Source organism: Bos grunniens, chromosome 8 (genome assembly GCF_055505025.1).
Source record: "Bos grunniens cultivar Pamir isolate PY7600 chromosome 8, Bosgru_T2T1.0, whole genome shotgun sequence".
NCBI lineage: Eukaryota > Metazoa > Chordata > Mammalia > Artiodactyla > Bovidae > Bos > Bos grunniens.
The window spans coordinates 47,218,318-47,232,878 of record NC_141172.1 but is presented as its reverse complement, the minus strand read 5'-3'; the positions used below and the strand labels follow the sequence as shown (position 1 = coordinate 47,232,878).

General features: G+C 39.2%; 1 protein-coding gene across 2 annotated transcripts; it reads left to right on the top strand.

Moving 5' to 3' along the window:
• The first annotated feature begins 775 nt into the window (after positions 1 to 775).
• ZFAND5 (zinc finger AN1-type containing 5) lies at positions 776 to 11,744 on the top strand. Of its 2 annotated transcripts, none has more exons than XM_086415523.1 (6): positions 776 to 1,281; positions 5,429 to 5,586; positions 6,003 to 6,114; positions 6,745 to 6,848; positions 9,034 to 9,159; positions 10,090 to 11,744. In XM_086415523.1, exons 2-6 carry the CDS (start codon positions 5,436 to 5,438, stop codon positions 10,236 to 10,238), a joined length of 642 nt encoding a protein of 213 aa, XP_086271649.1. In that variant the 5' UTR covers positions 776 to 1,281; positions 5,429 to 5,435; the 3' UTR covers positions 10,239 to 11,744. The 2 variants fall into 2 exon arrangements, with proteins under 2 accessions (XP_086271649.1, XP_086271648.1); XM_086415522.1 differs by lacking the exon at positions 776 to 1,281 and adding an exon at positions 1,423 to 3,381.
• Positions 11,745 to 14,561: the final 2,817 nt, after the last annotated feature.

Below are 14,561 nucleotides of genomic sequence, written 5' to 3'. Positions count from 1 at the left end.
AGTAGAACATTTGGTGCTTTCCCAGTTCACGAGGCTTTGCTGGAATAGATGATTTCCAGGGATTTTACATGCTGGCCAACACAGTTTGTTCAGAACCGTGACGCCAGGGCCGAGGGCTGGCAGCCAGTCCGGCGAGCCTTTCCTGACTCTGCACAACCACCCGTGACCTTGGGCGAGCGAGGAAGCGAGTGAGCGCCGCCTTGCCCCGCTCCTTCCCGGTAGCATCAGGGCAATGCTCAGGTTGGACTTTAGAATCGAAAAGGGTGTGAGGGAACTGGACTTGGGAGCTTCATAAACCGGCGAGAAGACCCAGAAGCAAAGAGCGGTTCATTTTCTCTTCTCGAAGCAAATCCTTCTAACTCGTTCTGGATGGGTGGGTGAGGAGGGAGAATGAGGAGGGAAGGGAAATGTCTGCCAAAGACTCTAGACAAAGCGTGAGAACTTAGAGGGCGAAAAGCGGGCTTGACTGAGAAAATCGGAAGGAGAAAGGCTGAGGGCGGACAATCGAGCTAAAAATAGAAACGCATCCTCCACAGGACTATTTCTTTCCAGCTCCACCCTGGAGCCGGCAGCCGGGCCAGTAACTAGGCTCCGCGCAACAGCAGCGCGGTCAGGCTCGGCCCCGCCTCCCCGGCCGGGTGACTGAAGACAGAGGCGCGGCGTCGGGCACGTGACGTCAAGGCGCTCCCCGCCGCCGCCGCCGCCGTCGGGGTTTTCGCTGACGCACAGACCCCGCCCCCTCCCTCTTTCCATCGCGGGGCGGAGAGAACGCGTCAGTCGGCCGGAGCGCGGACCTGCCTGCATCACCGTTTGGGGCTCCTAGTTCCCGGGAGCTGCAGAGCTTCCCCGGCGGTAGCGAAGCGACGGACAGCGCCGTTCGCGGGCCCTTGCGGTCCCCGGGCTTAGCTGCGCGTGCCCCGCTCGTCCTCGGAGTCAGCCAAACTCGAGGCTGGTGGAGGTGTGAGGCGACGACGGGCGAGCGTAGCGAGCAGCCTTAGCCGCTGCGGCCTTCCGTACTGCTTCCTCCGCCCCCTCCTCCTCCGCTGCTCCCCCCACCGCTTCCCTCCCCCCCACTTCCCGAGCTCCGGCGTGTCCCGGCCACGCTCGGGGCTGCTGCGGGAACAAAGGAGGACTCCGCGGCGGCGGCGGCGGCGCCACCTCCGCCTGCGGCTCCAGCCCGCGGCGGCGGCTCTAGGGCTTCCGGCTCGCCCCTCCCGGAGGGCTCGGCCCGGTCCCCACCTCGCCGGCGTCGTGCGCGAGCCCGGCTCCCGCGGTCGAAGAGTAAGTAGCACTGGGCTAGGGGAAGGCGTCCGGCTGCTCGTGCCGGGCCGCGGGTGGGAGTGGGGGACTAAGCGCCGCGAGCGGGCGAAGCCCGAGCGGCCCACGGATGGCGGCGTCAGGGGGAGGGGAGCCCGCCTGCCAGCTCAGGAAGCACAAAGACGGAGGCGGCATCCTGTCGTCGTGACCGGAGGCCGGTTCCCTGTGCCCCGGACTCGCTCTCACACGCACGGTCGGAGAAAAAAATGCCCGGCGTGCGGCCTCGGGGAGATTCGAGCTCCGGGCCTCGCTCAAATCCGTCCCGGCCGCCTTCTGCGGTGGCGTCCCGCCTGGGCCGCGGAACCGGGAAAGACAAAGAGGCGGTGGCGATGGCCGCGCCCCCAACCCCTTGCCCGCCGCACCCCCCTTCTCCGCCTCCTCCGAGGAGCGTTTCAGGGTCGGGGGTCGGGGGTCGGCGAGGCACCGGCAGAGTGAGGGGCCTGCTTGGCCTACGGAACTGCTGTAATGCATGACTCAGTGGTTTTTGGAGAAGGCCTTGCTGGGCTTTCCTGAACGAGGCCTCTGCTTGGAAGGGCATGGGGGTAGGGGTGGAGGACCAGTGGGATTCGAACTTGTATTAAAATCCCCTGGAACGTTGGGCGATAGGGACTTATCTCAGTTTTACCGAGGTTGCTGAGTTTCTCGCCGGAGATCCCTTTCATGAAGGAAATGGAGCACCTTCCCCTTTGTTTCGTGCATTTAGGCTGATGAACGTGAAATTTTTTGCTTTCTTTCCACGCACTCCGTGGATATGTGTTTTGGGAAAAGGCCTGGGTTATCTTTATTGACTGAATGTTTGCTATTAATCTGGTCTAAGAACACAGTAGTATGTAGGTCATAGAGCCGCTGTTCTTTAACTTGGCCTTTGGCTGATTTACAGACTTTCTTAAAAAATTAAACGAATCATTATTTTACTCCTTATTTTTAAAGTAGGGATTCAGAACTGAATTGGTGAAAATACTGAAATTTTATTTTTTCAAGTTTTCTTCTAAAAATGTCCCCCTCGAGAGATGTTTAAACCTTCCCTATTTTCTCTCTCTCTCTCTCTCAGGCTCTGTATTAAGCCTGAAAAGGAGCCTTTAAAATCACAGTAATCTTCTCCATTTGGCAAGAGGGAACGAAGATCTGGAGAGTAAGGGCTTGCCCAAGGTCACTGGCTTAGTTAGAGGTAGATTAGAGACTAGAACTCGTCTCAACTCCGGGTAGGGTGACGATTCTTAACGTCTTGTGCACCTGAGAGAAGTAAATTCACACAGTTGTAAAAGCCTTTTTTATTCATGTTTGAGGCTGGAGAATTTTTCAGTTACCTGCTCCTGTCTTTGGGTTTTGTTTTTCAGCTATGAATTAGAGGAGGCCGCAAACTGTAAAGTGTATATATACACACACGTACATTTCATCCTATATTTGATAGAGCTGACACAATGAATGCTTAAGTTTCTAACAACTTTATTAAAGATGCTAAGTAATAACGGTATTGTATTTTTTTCTAAAATACAAATAGGGAAATGGCAACTTATTCCCCACACCCACCTCAAAATTGCCACTAAACAGGAGGGTGGTTTCTACCTTTGTGCTCTCTTCGTTGTGCTTGGATTTTACAAACAACTCTGACCGTTTCGTCTTTGAGTGATTGGTGATACTTGCCTTTCTGATTTGAGATTGTTCTCCTTCCCTACCTCAGAAAAAACTAACAACCTTAATGGCATCTTTTTGTTGTGTTTGCTTATTATATTAGGTATACAAGTGCTGCATCTTTAGTTCTTGGGGTTGTGTAGGAGTTGGCAGGCTCTGAGATATAAATAGAAGCTGATTTCAGAGGCCCCTGTTGACTAGGCTTTATGTGAGAGCCTCCATCCAGCTCAGCCTGTCACATTGCAGCCTTGTGACAGGCTGAAGCGCCCGCCCATGTGATCTAAGCTTCTGAGAAATATTAAGGCAAGCTGTGCACTTGTGATGGCATTTAAAAGCTGCCTTTCTAGGGGGAGAAAAGTCTACAAGATGAGAAGCCATGTATAAGACTAATGTCCTTTTATCTTCTGTGTCTCAGTTTGGAGGCTATTTATGGTAAGTTGAAGGTAGATGTGTTTCCTGAAAAAAGTTGGAATACTTTGCATGTGAAATCATTGGTTAAGATCCCCACCCACATTTATATAAACAAAAGATTTTAAGAATCAGGTTAATATTAATGTAAGTTGACTTTTAGGCCAGTTTACTCTTTAAGCCACTTGTCAAATAATAGCAAAAGTTAAAAATATAGCAGGTAAGCTAAAGCATAATTCTTAAGAGGACTTCCAGAAGTGGCCGTCCTTTTTGCATAGGGCAAAGATTCACATATTTTGCATGGTGAGCATGCAAATAAATGCACAATGCATTTTTTTTTGCACGTTATACTCAAAATATTAAAAACTCAACTGAAAGTGTTTATCAATAAACTTCGTAAGTAATGTTGGAATGTTACACTACCCTGCTCCAAAATGAGTCAGCTAAATTCCACTTACTATTTAAAGAGATGGTGTTAACTAAATTAGTACTGTTGTCTGAAGTAAGTTGCAAATATTGGTCAATTTCCATGCAAGCTTCATTGGCTTAAAATATATTCAAGCTTGTAATATGTCTTTTTGCTAACAAAAGGAAAGATTACTATCATTTAAATGGTTGGGGGAATAATTGTCAGGATTCAGGCCACATCAAATATAGTCCTCTTCCTTTGTGTAATTTTGGTTAAAAGTGTTAATACTTTATGATAACTCCCTAAAGAGTGTATTCTAGTTCGTGCTGGTTGGAACAAGCAACATGAAATTATAGGAAGTAACAAGCTCTAGCTGGAAGTACTTTCCTATATATACCTGAAATGTTCATAACTTGTAAGTCACTTCTATTGTCAACATTTAGGTACAGTTAAATGACAATGACCGGAATTATTACAATCTCCCTTTGATAAAATGCCCAAATAAGCTTTCTTTACATTCATACACAATTTAAGGTGACATGGAAACCTTTTCAGGTTTTTAAAATTTTTTTCTTAAATATTTATGTTCTCTTAACTCAGCAAATTTTACTAAATTTAGCAAAACATTACTGTATTTGTGTTAATTTTAAGAAGGCTTCTGGAATAGCAAGGTTATATTAAGTTATTTCTGGTAACCTAGCATTGAATATTAACCATTATTAAAGATTGTGTATATTGCTTTACTTTGCTATCTTGAAATTGAGCTTGGAAAAGTTTCGTTATTTTCTGGCATGAGGAAGACAAACGCTTGTTACAAGTTTTAATAGAGCTGTTGGTTGAGAAATCTGTGGCTGATAATTTGTGCTTTGCAGGTTTCTAGGCACTGGCTTTAAAGTATACTTAGACCCAGATTTCACATGTCAAATGTAGAACAAAAGAAATTTCCTAGGCAACTGACCCCTGAATTCTTAAAGAGCTTCACTTTTGGTGCCAGGGTAACAGGAAGAGCTAGATGATCTACCAGCTCTCTTTTCAGTGTCCTATATGCTTCAGGTGCTGCAGCATTTTTAAAGTACCCATGCTCTGCCCTGCAGCAGAATTGAATTAATTACAAGGGCCCAATATGTTCAGGTGTTTTAAGAAACCTTTAGAGCTGCATCCACATACTAATAGCTTAAAGAACCACTAGTAGATATGAAGAGTCAGTTAATTTTTGATGATTTGAAATGATCTGCCTGTAGTGTAGGAGAACAAAAAGTGATTTAAAGATACCAGTTAGAAAAATTAATTTAAACATAAATTAAACAATGGAAGGGTGACCTTTTCAGGAATTAAACAGTGACAGGTGAAATTTTAATGTTTAATGATAGAATTTTTTTGTCCTAAAAATGTCAAGTCATGATAGATCATTGTTTATCAAGCTAAAACAGTTCCTTTCACGTACTTTGTTTTATAAAAGCAACAAAACATTCATAATTTAGCCAATTTTAAGGATTAATAACACAATTTAGGCCTTTGTTAGAAACAGAGTGTTTAGAAATGACAAAGATAAATGATGACTATTGTACTAATTTAGTGATTGTGTGGTTTTTTCCTCTTCTTTTTTTTTTTTTTTTTAACTAAATTCTGGTTTCTAAAATTTTGATTTTGTTCTGTTTATAGCAGAAAAATGGCTCAGGAGACTAACCAGACCCCAGGGCCTATGCTGTGTAGTACAGGATGTGGCTTTTATGGGAATCCTAGGACAAATGGAATGTGTTCTGTTTGCTACAAAGAACATCTTCAGAGGCAGCAGAATAGTGGCAGAATGAGCCCAATGGGTAAGTTGTTTCCAAGAAATAACGCATTTGAAGAACTGGTGACCGCAAAATATACAACCAAGAATTGGGGCCTCAAACTGAGAATCAGTGCTGAAAGTCCAAGGAGAGAAGACCTGAGAAAAGCTTGAAACTTAAAGCAACAACCAAGTACTTGGAATGACTGCATGAGGAATGAGTGACATCTACAAGCATCTTCTAGCTTTTTCTTTTCAGTTTTTGAGGTTTTATTGGCTATGACTTTTTTATTTATATTTTTTGTTGTTTGGATATCACTTAAGTGTAAGATTCTGCAGCACAGTGAAAAAGTGCATAAGTCACTAACCTAATTAAATGCAAGTATTTGTTACTTATTAATAGTTTTGAAAATGAGTGTTTCTAGTGTTGCTTCATTTTTTACCAATCCTTTTTTTAAACAGGGACAGCTAGTGGTTCCAACAGTCCTACCTCAGATTCTGCATCTGTACAAAGAGCAGACGCTAGTTTAAACAACTGTGAAGGTGCTGCTGGCAGCACATCTGAAAAATCAAGGTAAGATTAAACATTTCTGAGTATTTATAATAATGCAGGGAGGAAATAAAGATGACTGACATAATTATGAATGTTAATAAATAATAATGATGTTGTGTTACAACATACATATTACATTATAATAAGGATGTTAATACCTTAGATGCCTGCATGTGTTGCACAATTGGGGATTCCAGTGTCCTTTAATATATGATCTTGTAGGTCATTGAGTAAAGATGTGTATAATAATGCACTGCTGCTGAGTAGCCTCAAGGATACTGTGTTGAAAATGCTGTGCTTTTTCTTGTAATTGAGCTGTGAAGATTACAGAGAATGAGGCTCTACAGATTATTGCGCTGCTACATAAGGCATTCTGGCAAAGTTGTCCCTTTTGCCTTTAAATTACAGGCACAGCTAAATATTTTTAGTTGCCTCTGATGGAACACTGTAACCTTTACAAATATGCAGGCTTCAATTGATGAGCCATTTATCAGATTGGTCTCCTTATTCTCAGACATTTGTGCTGGGCATCCTTTTTAGAGTATTTAGCTCCATTTGATCACGCTAGAAATTATATATATTGAACTGACAACTTACTATCTCACCAAGTACCCTTAACATCTTTAAAAATGTTTGCTTGAACTCAAATAGAAATATGCCTGTGGCTGCCTTGCCTGTAACTCAGCAAATGACAGAAATGAGCATTTCAAGAGAGGACAAAGTAACTACCCCGAAAACAGAGGTGTCAGAGCCAGGTATGGTGTTTATCTGATTCTTTAATCTCTTCTCTGCCCATCCCCTGTTACCTTTGCACCTACACATCAGCACTTTATCATGTGAAGGCTGGAAATGTCAAGAATTTAATGAATTTAGAAGGTAGGTTACCATTACATTTTAGAAGTATCTAAACATTAAAGAAGGTATTGTGAAACATTAAAGAAGAAATTATGAAAGTTGAATTGTAAAGCCATGGAGAAAAAAATAATCAAAAGTGTTTAGTCTTGGATATTGTCAGTAGTGCAGGAAATACTCAAACAAAAGAACATATTGAACACTGAAACTTTGAAGATGAAGTTTGAGATCCCTATGGGAGTTTAAAACTCAGTGTGGAATGGCATTTTGGTTTTCATTAAATAGTGACTTGAGTCTGTGCTGAACTTAACATTAAAGAAAGCACTTCTGGTTGTGCTCTGTTGTCAGGTCAACTTTTTTACTTTTCATTGCTAGACCCTGGAACCGTGATTTGCATACTCTGGTGGTGCACATAGTTGGTTTGATCAATTCATTGTTTCCTAGTATAGTGTTGACTGGGACACAATGTTAAAACCTTTAGTGAGAAAATAGCGTTGAATATATAATCTGCTTTGGAAGCTTGCTTTTGCTAATATTACATAGCCAAGCTTATGTGAACCGTATAAATCTTGACTGATAAAGCTAAGGTGAAAATTTTTATGTTGGGTGGTTGAATCTATATTTGGTATTTAAAGTTCCATCCTTATGATGAAAAACTGACTAAATTAGTGTTGTTCCGTTTCATTTGTTTGTTATTTAAAAAACAAAATCTTGGAACAGTACTCTTTTGGATTAGATCTGTAACTATTTCTGTGCATTTATTATTTTCTTCACCTGAATGCACTTTGCTGCTCTGCCTTTTCTGTATTAGTTTTCTTTTTTTAACTACCCCCACCCCCACCAAAGTCTTGTGTATATTTTAAGAACCACTGTCCAGTTTTCACATGTAGCCAGGGAAATGGCTGTCACGTCCCCTAGACTATTCCACAGACTGTCGACACTTCATTATACCATCACGAAAATACATTAGGGTTGCCATGGTAGATTGTTAGGAATAAGTAAAATAGCTAGAATATTACCAGTGGTCTCATATTATACTGTTAATTTCACTGGATATATCACTAATATAAATGAATTCTAAATTTGGAAAGGATTTCAGTAAGTTGTTATTAAACCAGTTGGTTTGCTGTAGAGTTTGGATTTATGCTGATAGCATTAATGCTGGCCTATTGTTTAGGCAGTAATTCTAGTATTATATGCTTCAATTTGCTGTTCTTGGGATTTGGACTAATACTAATTTTAAAAAGGTAGGATTAAATTTTGTTTTAAATAACCTGGAGGTAATATGAACTTACAGTTTTATCTGCAGTTTTATCTTTATATTGACAAATTCTGTTGATGTCATGAGTGAACTTAAAACTTAGACCCCTTTTACCTGGAGAAATGGACTTTTTAAAGTAGGTCATATCTCTCAAGTATCACAAAGTAAAGCTGTGCTATAAAAATTTTGTTTTGCCTATGGAATCCTTAAGCTTCACAAGTATTTATATTGTCCTAAAGACAGTGTTTGCTAATCTTCAAAAGAAGGTTTTTTTCTTTTTCTTTTTTTTAAAAAGGCTTCCATATTTTCTGCATAAGACAATATAAAGCACTTTTTAAAATGATACAATAATTGTGAAATTTTAGAGTCTGAGAGGTTAATGATTTGGGTTTTACTTGTCAAAATTTACTGTTTATCTACAGTTTTTCTTTTAACTTTTCAGTATAAAAACAAAATGACTTTATAGCTAAGTACCTCAGAAGTTGGCAGCCTTACTTGCTGAGTATTAATGAACTTGAATCTGCCCTAATTAAGAAGATTGCATTTTGGTGTTTGCAGTGTGGAAACTGAGCAGATGACCACATTTCTCAGGTTTTTAAAACCTAGAATTAGGATTTTGTTTCCCAGTCCTAAAGTGAGTTTAATGGAATTTGAGTGGAGTGATAATAAAGTGAAAGACTGTATTTAAAATACATGTTATATGTTTTCTTTCAAGAAGGGCTTAAACATTTTCATGAGGAGTCTTACTGTTGTTTTGTTTTTGACTTACTAGATAATTGTCAGCCAAACAGTTGACAAACTTCTAATTTTTATCCTTGTTTTTTCAGTTGTCACTCAGCCCAGTCCTTCAGTTTCTCAGCCCAGTACTTCTCAAAGTGAAGAAAAAGCTCCCGAGTTGCCCAAACCAAAGAAGAACAGGTGTTTCATGTGCAGAAAGAAAGTTGGCCTTACAGGTATTCAAGAGCTTCCTGGTTACTGCCTGTGGAACTAGTCAGTCTTAAACATAAAACACCCAGCTTTCAAGAATAGGAAGTTTCCACAGTAGACTGGAAAGGGGACAGTAAGAAGAAGTTGATTTGCTTTCCATTGGTCTCTCTAATCCTATGAAACCCTTTCCTGACTTCAGGCCTTCTGAATTATTTTCCTTTATAGGATTAGTAAAACTTAATCTCTTGATTCTTTGCTTTGTTTTTCTGGGGGAAAGATAGTTGAACTAAACAGTAATCACCTACTTTGAGCCAGAAACAAAATCTTCTAGATACTTTTTAATTATTTCCTTTTAAATCTCAGAACTGTATGTGGTTGTCTTCTACAACACATTTCCTTCTACAATGTGTGGAAACATTATTAGTGTATAGTAGGAAGGCAATGGCACCCCACTCCAGTACTCTGGCCTGGAAAGTCCCATGGACGGAGGAGCCTGGTAGGCTGCAGTCCATGGGGTCGCTAAGAGTCGGGCACGACTGAGCGACTTCACTTTCATACATTGGAGAAGGAAATGGCTAACCCTTTCCAGTACCCTTGCCTGGAGAATCCCAGGGACGGTGGAGCCTGATGGGCGGCTGTCTATGGGGTCGCACAGAGTCGGACACGACTGAAGCGACTTAGCAGCAGCAGCAGGACTAGAATTTAAATCCAGTTCAGTCTGACTCTAGAGCTTTGTGATTTTTCTACTGTGTTTGATATCTACCAGAGTTTATGGAAGATAGTTACTTGTATTTCTCGCCATGTCAAAAGAGGTTGAAAACACTTTGACAATTTAAAATGACAATTGGTTTAATGTTACAGAGAATCATGAAAATCTGGTTCCTTTTCTATATTGACTTTGTTTCTTCTAATTGCTATAAGTTCCTAAATGACTCTGCTTCCTTTTATATGTACAGGGTTTGACTGCCGATGTGGAAATTTGTTTTGTGGACTTCACCGTTACTCTGACAAGCACAACTGTCCATATGATTACAAAGCAGAAGCTGCAGCAAAAATCAGAAAAGAGAATCCAGTTGTTGTGGCTGAAAAAATTCAGAGAATATAAATTACTACTTGTGAAGAGACTGATAATTTGTTTTTATTTTAATATACCATAGGAAAACATTAAAGAGCAGATGCATGGCCATTTTCCTTTGATGTTCTCCAGAGTTTTACTTTACACTTGTCTGTCTTATAATTGATATTTTAGGATGTTTGGGTGTTTGTTACAGGCAGAATTGGATAGATACAGCCCTACAAAATGTATATGCCCTCCCCTGAATAAAATTGGATGAAAATCTGCACAGCAAATTGAAATACACAGATAATAAGGACAAAATTTAGTTCCTTCGTGCCAAACAAAATAACTGAAATACCTATCTGCATGTTTGCAGCATATCTGCCTTTGGGAATGTAATCAAGGTATAATCTTTGGCTAGTGTTATGTGCCTGTATTTTTTTAAAGAAATGGTACACCAGAAAAGGACTGGCAGTCTACTTCTACCATAGTTAAACTTCACCCTGTTAATTTCCACATGTTCCTTGGAAGCAGGAAGAAAGCTATAAAAAGAATCAGACCTTTCTATGAAACCAGTGTTCGGTGCCATATGTAAGCCTGGTTAATTGGTGTTCTAAAAACTGTCAAATAAGACACTCTGTGAAAGGTACACATTGTTTAACTGGTTAAAGAGTAAAATGCATCAAGCCAACAGGGTCTTGAGCTGTCTTTGAAGCTTATTATGCTGGCCTGCACCAGACGATGTCTGCATTACTCATTGCTAAAAATGTTGTGTAGAACAAAACTGCACTAGGATTAATTTATTTACAAGAAGAAATTAAAACTCTACGTTTGGTTTTCACATACAGCAGCTCTTTGGAGTAACATGCATCTGAATTTTAAGTTGCAAAGGTATCTGAATAGTTAATTTTTCATGTGCATATTTTGTTGAATGTTTTGGTTCAAGAAAGAATGTTTAAAGCTTTTTTAAAGACTTCAGTTCTTAATGTAACTGTACCCTTCTGCATGGAAAATCATAACCAACATGGCTGCAGTAGACTTCTTAGTGGTATCCAGCACCACTTGCAGAGGGCTGCTTTATATTAATTGTACTTGGGTGTAGGACTCTAGTGTTCTTGGGTGTATTGCATGGGCTGCATTATCTACAGCATTGTACAATAACAACTAGAAGAGGCAGTATACTTCACTGATGCTTGTCTGGTAATATCACTTCTGTGTTATAATGGAAGGTTTTTTGTGATGTATGAAACTTGTGTTTTTTATATATAAATGAGTATAGTTAGATTAGTGTCGTGGTAATGCCTGTTTTCATCTGTAAATAGTTTTAAGTATGTACACGAGGCACTACTTCTGATTTATTGCAGTGTTCAGTCTTAGTTTTTACTTTTATTCTTAAAGCATTCAGTTTTGCTTTCAATTTTATGTACCTTAGTTCTAAAGTTAGATCTGCAGATGTGTACAGATAGTACATATTTATGTATTGCACATAATCATGCTATTCAGCATTGATGCTATATTGTATTATGTAAATAATAAAAGCCATGTACAGAGGGAGACTTTCCACTTGTTTATTGGGTTTTTAAGCCATAGTTAGATATCCTAAAGGGGGATAATTAGGAAATGTTTGATATTGAACTTTAGTCGTATTTATAGACTTTGCATGGCTATATTATAAATTTTTTTTCATTTCCATCCCTAAACATTCACATGAGAACCATGAGATGAGTGTTAAACATCTCTTATGGTACATAATAGGCAGTTTAATTTTGAAGACATGAATAGGCACTTTTAGGATCAAAACAGTGTTAGAATTTAGGTCAGTTATTCCATCCTATCTCCCTTTTTTTTTTTTTTTTTTTTGCTTTATAAATGGCACTTTAGGCATTACAATTGGTTTATAGCAACTGGCATAGTTTTATTTGGGGTTTGATTCTAATGTTGAGATGGTCCCATGGGCTTGGTCTTTGCAGGTGTCATGTGAGATAACAAAGAACAAGAGCTAACAGTGGCATGTTGACTTGGCCAATGCAATAGCTGAAGCCAAAAAGCAGAACCATTACATCTCAGTGATGGAGTTGGAAATGGAAATATTCAGTATTTACCATGATGATTCGCTGCCACCTGTCACAGTTCTTTGCTGCTACTTTTGCTTCAGGTGAGGGGATATGTATACTATTGAAGTATGAGACAAGGATAGTGTCTCGAATTATGAAGGATACTGAATCACAGTTGAGCTAAAAATTGTGGTGTTCGAAGGCAAACAATTTTTATTCAAAGTTTAAGACTTTGTTTTCCTTCAGTGCTACCTCTGTAAACATTTGCTTGGTAAGTTTTTAAATCTTCAGGTTTTGAAATCGAAGAGGGGTATATTGGGGACAAAGAAGACTTAGATGGAAAGATGACGGACCCTTAGGCTTCACTTGTGTGTAATGGCCTTTGAAATAAGTAGCTTGAGATTATGGTAATGTTTCCATAATCATTTCTTATGTGAAATATTTAGAACATATCTGACTTAAGGATTTGATTTGTCAGGAGCATCAGTTGGGGAGAAGGGATCAAAGTGTGTAAGGTAACTAGGAAGATTCAATTGTACCAGGACTCCTGTATTCAAACCTGAAAGTTTCTCAGGCAAGATTATATATAAATGGGCTTTAACTTTGAAATGCACACTGACATAAAGCATTTAAGACTAATACCACATTTCTCCTTGCACTTTGTACATCCCCACCCCAGACATGTTTTGACAGTGATGATATGAATTACCTATTTGGCCTAGGGATAGTCTCTTTATCATAGCTCTTTTCAGTGGGCTTTATCTGCAAAACTAGGGCCTATGGTTTGAGCAGAAGTGGTTTTTCCACAGCATGAAATTGCAAAGGAAAAAATTGCAATATAGGTGAAATGACTTAATAGTTAAGATAATGGACCCTAAAACCAGGCTTCTTTATCTGTAAGTAAGGATAAAAATACCTGGCATTTAATGTTCCATATTAAATTTTTTAAGGACTTAATTTTAGGTTCACAGCAAAGTTGAGAGATAAGTGCAGAGATTTCCCATGCACCCTCTTCACCCACACCACATACATTGCTGTATTACCAACATCGACCACTAGAGTGATAACATTTTGTTAAAGTTGATGAACCTATATTAACAAAGTCCATAAATTATAGTCAACCTTTGGTGTTTTCTGAGTTTGCACAAATCTATAGTGACAAATCCATCATAATATACAACTGCCAACTACTGACCTTTTTACTGCTGCTATAATTTTTCCTTTTCCAAAATGTTATATGTGGAATTGTACATTACATATCCAACCTTTTCAAATTGGCTTCTTACGCTTAGTAATCAACTTAAGTTTTCTTCATGCCTTTTCATGGCTTGACAGCTCATTTTTTTTAGTCTTGAATAATCCATTTTCTGGATGTGCCATAGTTTATTCCATACACCTACTGAAGGATATCTTGGTTGCTTGCAAGTTTGGGCAGTTATGAATAAAGCTGTTACAAACATTAGGAGATTTGTTTGGAATTAAGTTTTCAACTTGGGTAGGTAATATATAAGAATATATATTTCGTTTTGTAAGAAATCATCAAACTCTTCCAAAATGGTTGTACGATTTTGCATTCCTACAGCATTGAAAGAGTTTCTATTCCATATCTTCACCAGCATTTATCAGTGTCTGGGTTTTGGCTGTTCTGATAGGCGTGCAGTTAAATCTCATTATGGTAACTTGAATCTTTAGTATTAATTTGCAATCTGTTTGTATATCTTTAACATGGTGTCTAATAAGCTCTTTGGCCCAGTAGTTTGTTTTCCTATTAAGAGTTCTTTCCGTATCTTAGATAACAATTCTTTATCAGATGTGTCTAGCAATCTGTAGTTTGTCCTCGGGTTATTACTAATTTTAATATCCTAGAGTAATGACTTCTAGAACTTGGAAAGAAAATTTTTTGATAATAGGATTGGTTACATTAAGTTGTATAATGAAAAGGTAAAGATCTGTAACTTTCAGTTTTAAGTGATTAGAATCATTCTTTTCAGTTGCATTAAATCAAGTTCTTTGCTAAGAGTGGGCAAAACTCTACTAAGTAATATAACTGCATATTAAGCATATTAGTTATGATCGTATTTTTTGAATTGGTAATATATTCACAGGGTTTGAAAATGAATTCATTGATACACATTGAGAAACAAAGCATCTTTCATTTTGTTGCATATGACCCATTCCAAAGATAAGTATTAGGTAACTGTCATAACTTATAAAGTTTATCTCCTCTGTGTCATGTAAATGTTTGTGTACAGAGACTTAATTTGACTCATTTGCTTAAATATTTGAATGCAAAGTTACAGTGAATTTTGTTTATAAA